The sequence below is a fragment of the Priapulus caudatus genome, unplaced genomic scaffold, assembly GCF_000485595.1.
Source record: "Priapulus caudatus unplaced genomic scaffold, Priapulus_caudatus-5.0.1 Scaffold2358, whole genome shotgun sequence".
NCBI lineage: Eukaryota > Metazoa > Priapulida > Priapulimorpha > Priapulimorphida > Priapulidae > Priapulus > Priapulus caudatus.
In genome coordinates, this window is record NW_014579419.1 from 27,647 (window position 1) to 34,005 (window position 6,359).

Sequence of the window (6,359 nt, forward strand, 5' to 3'; positions counted from 1 at the left end):
AGGTGGATGGAAGGAAAGGAGAAAGAGAGGAGAGAGAAGAGAAGACGAAGAAGGAGATATGAGAAGAAGACTAGCAGAGCTGAGCGAGGAAACGGGCGAAAGGAATAGGAGGGAATATATCGAAGAAGAGAATAGGGAGGCCACCGCAGTAAGGAAAGGATAGAAGCGATTAGATCGAACGGGAAGGATGGAAGGGGGAGGGAAAGAGGGAAGAGAGAAAGAGGGGGAAGTAGGAAGGAAGGGGAAGGCAGGGGATAGATAGGAAGAGAGAGGAGCAGGTGTAAGCGCGGATTAGAGCGAGGGAGGAGGGAGAGAGGGAGAAGAGGAAGGAAGAATGAAGAAGGAGAGGGGTAGGAGAGGAGGAGCAGAGGGAAGAAAGGGTGCACGAGAGGAAGAATTGAGGAAGAGAAGGGAAAGCGGGAGAAGAGAAGAGGAAAGGGATGAGGAGAAGGAGGCGAAGGGATTGAGGGGAGAAAGAAAAGAAGGGAAGAGAGGTGAAGGAAGATGAGACGGAGCGGACGAGAAGAGGGACAGGAAGAGGAACGGGAAGACGAAAGATGGACGAAGGAAGGATGACAAGGATACGGCACTGAGCGAAGAAAGGAGAGAGAGGAGAGGAAGCAGCGGAGGGGAAAAGGAAAGCGGAGGGAAAGAAGGGAGAGGGAGGATAGGAGGAGGGAGGGAGGATAGAGGGAATTAGGTTTAGTGGAAGGAGAGGAGAGGAGGCAGAAAGAGAGATGGAAAGAAAAGAGAGAGAAGGGGAAGAGGACAAGTTAGGAAAGGAGAAGGGAAGAGAGAGAGAAAGGGGAGGGGGAGGTAGGGAGTAGCGACGGAAGCGAGGGGATGAGAAGAAGGAAGAGCACTAAGGGGAGAGGAAATGGAGAAGAGGAGAGGAAAGAAGAATGGAGAGAGAGTGATGAGAAAGAGGAGGGGAGAAGGGAGGAGGAGGCCGCACGCATCACGACACGAGAAGCGACGGAGATGGAAAAGGAAGCGCAGAAGGAGATAGAAATAGAAAGATATTGTAGGGATAGGAAGGAGAAGGAGTGAAAGATGATAGGAAGATATGAATCGGAAGAAAGAAGGGGAGGAAGCCAGGCCGAGAGCGGGAAGATACGGAGACGAGAGAGGGAGAAAAAGAAGAAGAACCGCAGAAGAGTGAAAAGGGAGGAAGAGAAGAAACGAACGAAGGCAGAGAGGGAGCGAAAGCGAGGGAGAGAAAGGGAAAGTAGTGAGAAGGTTGGCAGGCGAGGAGGAGAGAAGGGGAGAAGAGAGCAGGAGAGAGGAGAGAAGGAAGGAAATACGGAAGAGACGAGAGTGAAAGAGAAGAAGAAGAGCGGAGAGAGGAGAAGAGAGAGGAGATGAAGAAGGGAAGGGGAGGAAGAGACGAATATCGCGGGCGATGAGAGGAATAGAGATAATGGAGAGGACGGGAGAAGAGGGGAGGAGAAGGGAGAAGAAGAGGGAGAGAAGGAAAGAGCAGAGATGGAAGAGAGAAGGGAAGAAGGAGGAGAAAGAAGGAAGAAGAAGGAAGAGAAGAGGGAGGAATGAAGAGACGAGAGGAGAGAAGAGATCTTACAGAGAGGGGAGAGGGAGAGGAGCGATACGTAGAAGGACGCAGAGGACGAAGAGAGGGAGGCGGAGGAGAGATGAAAGGGAGAGGAAGAGAGGAAGAGAAAGAGAGGAGAGAGAGGAGGCAGCAGAAGAGAAGGGGAGAGAGGGGAAAGAGGAGAGAGAGGAGAAGAGAGAGAGAGCAGAAGGAAGAAGGAGGAGAGGAGGAGAGGAGAAGAGAGGGGGAGAGGAGGGAAGAAAGGGAGAAAGGGAGAGGAGGAGAGGGGAGAGAGAAGAAAGAGAGAGAAGGGAGGAAAAAGGGAGGACGAGAGAGAGGAGGGAGGAGGAAGAAGAAGAAGAAGAGAGAAGAAGAGGAGAGGGGAGAACGAAGAGAAAGAGAGAAGGAGAGGAGGGAAAGAAAGGTGTAGAGAGTAGGAAGGAAGGACAGCAGGAGAAAGGAGATACGGGGAGAGAAGAGAGCGAGGGAGCGAAGACCGCACAGACGGGACGAAGAGAGAGCGAGCGAGGGGAGAAGAACCGTAGGGTGGACAGAGCAGAGACGATTGCAGGAATGAACGGCCTATGGCAGAGCAGACTGGGGGGGGAGAAGTAGGGAAGAAGAGGAGAGAGGTAGGGGAGTTAGGAGAAAGGAGAAGGAGGAGGGAGAATGGAGGAGATAGAGGAGGCAGAAGAGAGGGAGAAGGAGGAGTAAATGAGAGGGCTAGTAGCGGAGGAAAAGAGAGGAGAGGATGAAGGAAGGTAGAAGAGTAAGGAGAAATAAAAGGAGGAGAAGAAGAGAAGATAGAGGAAGAGGAATGGGAAAGGAACGAGAAAAGAAGGGAGAGAAGAAAAGAAGAGAGAGAGAGGCGGAGAAGAGAGGAAGAGAAGGAGAAGGAAGCAGAGAGAGAAGGAGAAGAGAAGAAGGGAGAGCGAGAGAAGAGAGGGAGAGGGGAAAAGAGAGAGGAGGAAAAGGTAGACAGGATGAGTGAAGGATTTATCGGAAGGAGCGAAGAGAGGAGGGAGGGAAGAGGGAAAAGACGGAGGAATGAGAGAAAGAGAAGGAGATTAAAGAGACGAAAACGAGATAAGAGGAGAAGAAGAGGAGAATTATGAAAGAAAGAAGGAGAGAGGAGCAGGGAGAGAGTAGAAAGAGAGGAAGGAAGGAGGAGAGAGGGAGAGCGCAGAGATGACGCAGAAGAGGAAAGAGAAGAGACAGGGAAAGGAGAGAAAGCAGCAGAGGAATGGATGAAGAGAGACAGAGGAAGAGAGAGAGGAAGACGAAGAAGAGAAGAGCAGAGCGAGCAGAGGAGAAGAGAAGAACGAGAGAGATAAGACGATAGAAGAGAAAGGCGGAGAAGGAGAGAAGGAAAGAGAGAGAGAGAAGAAAATCGAAAGACGAGGAGAGGAGGAGGGAGGAAGAAAGAGGAGAGTAATAGAGAGAGGGAGAGAGCAGAGAAGAGAGAGGATGGAGGGAGGAAGAGAGATTTGAGAGAGGGAGAAGACGAGCGAAGAGATAGAGAAAAAGAAGAGGAGAGGGGGCCGGAGAGAGAAAAGGAGAGGAGATACACGAAGAAGGAGGGAGGACAAGGAATGAAAAGGAGAGAGAGAAGCAGAGAAGAAGGCAAGAGGAAGAGAGGAGGAGAAGACGCAAAGGAAGGGGGAGGGACGGGAAGAGAGAAGAAAATACGCAGAGTAGAGAGGAAGAGGAGGAGTTAAGGAGGATTGGAGTACGAGAGGAAGAAGATGGTATGAGGACGAGGAGAATAGAGTGAGGAAAGGAAGAGATGGAGAGAGAACGGGGGAGAGAGCAGAGAAGTGAAGGAGAGAGACAGGGAGAAGAGAGGAGGAGAAAGAGAAGGAAGTAAAGGAGATAAAAAGGAAAGGAGGGGATAAGAGGAGGAAGACAGAGAGGCGAATAAAATAGAAGACAAGATTAGAAGGGGGAGAAGAGAAGGGAAGAAGGAAAGGGATGGAAAAGAAGGAAAGAAAGAAGAGAGGAATGAAGGAAAAAAGGAGGACGAGGAGAAAAGGAAAGAAAGAAGAAACAGTAGAAAAGAAGGATTTAGAAGAACGATTAAGCAACGTACAGGATAAGGGGGATTTGGAAAAAAGAATTAGCACAAGAAAAGAATCAAAGGGAGGAGGAAAGAACGCAGATATAAAGAATGCACGAAGGAAAGAGATTATGAAGAAGAGGAAGAAGAAAGGAATAATAGGAAATGGAAATCAGAAAGGAATAAGAAGGCCAAAGAGAAGAATTAGAAGAAAAAGAAGAAAGCAGAGAGTAAGGAAGATAGATGGGAAGAGGAAAGAGAGAGAAGGAAAGGGAAAGAAAAGAGAAGAAGACAAATTAGTTAGAAGAGAAGGAAAAGGAATAGGAGGAATTTGAAAGAATAAAAGGGAGTAGGAAAGAGGAGAAGAGCAAGGGAGAAAAATAGAGGGAAAGCAAGTAAGACGAAAGAGAGAACAGGAAAATAGGATTAAAAGACACGAAAGAATAAGAGAACGAAAGAGGAAGAAAGAGAGAAAGAAGGAAAAGAAAAAGAAGGAAAGAAGAAGAAGGATAAGAGAAAAGGAAAAACGGAGGAGAAAAGGAGAGGGAAAAGGGAAAGAAAGAGACGGGATAATAGATAGCTAGATAGATAGATAGATAATAGATAGGACAAACAGATAGATCGATATGATAGATAGATAGATGATGATTAGATAGATAATAGATTAGATAGATAGATAGATGATTAGGATAGAGTAGATATGATAGATAGATAGGATAGATAGATAGACTAGATAGATAGATAGATTAGCATAGATATTGACAGATAGGATAGGATAGGATAGATAGATAGATAGACAACAGCTACGATAGATAGATAGATAGATAGAAGTAGATAGATAGATATGATATGATAGATAGACTTAGAGTGATAGGATAGATAGAGTAGAAGATAGATAGATAGATGAGATATATATAATACGATAGATAGATAGATTAGATAGATAGAGAGAGAGAGAGAGAGATAGATAGATAAATAGATAGTAATAGATCAAAGCAGATGATAGATGGATAGATAATAGATATGATAGAGATAGATAGAATAGATAGATAGAAAGCTTAGAGAGCTAGAGAGAGAAAAAGAGAGAAATAACGCGAGACGCAGACAGAACGAGAGATATATACTATATTATAAGTATATAGTATAGAAAAGAGAAATGACAAAAGAAAGACAGAGGGGAGCGAGGATAGAGAGAACACACATTAGACCTAGCGGGCGTGATGCGTGGGCACAACGCACACCCGTATGCACTCGCATCGCCTCCAATGCGTCGTAAGCCGTCGACGCAGCGCTTCATACTATTTACTCTCTCTCTCTCTCTCCTCTCTCTCTCTCGTCTCTCCTCTCTCTCTCTCTCTCTCTATTCTCTATCCTCTAGTCTATCTCTCTCTCTCTCTCTCTCTCGTCTTCGCTGCTCTCTCTCTCTCTCTTCTTCGTCTCTCCTCTCTCTCTCTTTCTCTCTCCTCTACTCCCCCCCAGCCCTCTCTCACTCTTTCTCTCTCGTCATCTCGTGGAAGGGATGCCCTGCTCTCACACTCTCTGTCCATATCCTCTTTCTCCGGCTCTCTCCACTACTGCTCTCTTCTTTATTTCTCTCCCGCATCTCTCTCCCATCTCTCCCTCTCTCTCTCCATTCTCTCCCTTCTCGCCATCTCTCTACTCGCCCTCTCTCTCTCTGTCTTTCTCCTCTCTCTCCCCCCTCCTCTCTCACATCTATTGTCCTCTGCTCACCCTCTCTCTCTCTCACTCTCCGTCTCTCATCTCTCCCTTTCTCTATCTCTCTTCCCCTCCTTCACATCTCCTCTCTCTCATCTCTTTCTTCTCATCACTCTCTCTCTCTTCTCTCTCGTCTCCCCCTCTTCTCTCACCTCTCACTCCCTCTTCACTCTTCTCTCTCTATTTTATCCTCTCGGTCTCTCTCGCTCGGATCTCTCTCTCTCTCCATCATTCTCACTTTCTCTCTCTTTCTGCTCTCTCTCTCTACGCCTCTCTCCCTCTCTCTTCTCTCGTCGCCCTCTCGCATCTCATCATCTCTCTCTCTGATCCCCCTCTCTCTTTCTTCTGCCTTCCCATACTGCTCACTCTCTCTCCTAGGAAAGTCTCTGTCTCTCTCTCTCTCTCTCTCTCTCTTTCTTTCTCCCTCTTCATCTCATGCTCTCGTCTTTCTCTCTAACTCTGCCTTTCTGAAGAAACCCCCTCTCTCTCTCTCTTCTACTTTCGTCGTCTGTCATTCTGTCGCGCGCGTCATACTCTCTCTCCTCTATTTTTCTGCTCTCTTCTAATCTCGTCACTCTCTCTCTCTTTCTCGCGCTATCTCTCCCTCTCCAGATCACTCTCTCCTTCTCAGTATCTGCCAATTTTCTCTCTCTCATCCACATCTGCTCGTCTTTCTCTCTCTCTGGTCTCTGTCGCTGCTCTCTCTCATCCTCTCACGCTCAGTGAGAGAAACTCGGCGTCGCTTTGTTTAGGAGAGACCAATCCGCCACGCTAAAGCGTTCCGATCTCTCGTCTCGTCGTTAAGTAGGTCCTTCCCTACGAGGAAGGCATGCAACAACAACCAGAACTCTTCAGCATGCTCTAAACCGTGGGGAAAATATATCATACACAACCCACAACACACACACACACGACACACAGCCCCACACACATGCGCACACACGCCGCGCACACACAGCACACACACACAATCACACACACACACACAAGCACACACGCCCCGCCCGCCCACACACCAGAGACTGCCCACACGGCCAA

General features: G+C 47.7%; 1 protein-coding gene across 1 annotated transcript; it reads left to right on the forward strand.

The window, feature by feature from the left end:
• Window positions 1-2,429: 2,429 nt before the first annotated feature.
• On the forward strand, window positions 2,430-4,049 carry LOC106818590 (uncharacterized protein KIAA1211 homolog; the record flags this gene model as incomplete). The annotated part of the gene is made up of 2 exons (XM_014823284.1): window positions 2,430-2,523; window positions 3,972-4,049. Coding segments are annotated over 2 exons (172 nt in total), but the record flags the coding sequence as incomplete, so codon positions are not given.
• Between the last annotated feature and the right edge of the window lie 2,310 nt (window positions 4,050-6,359).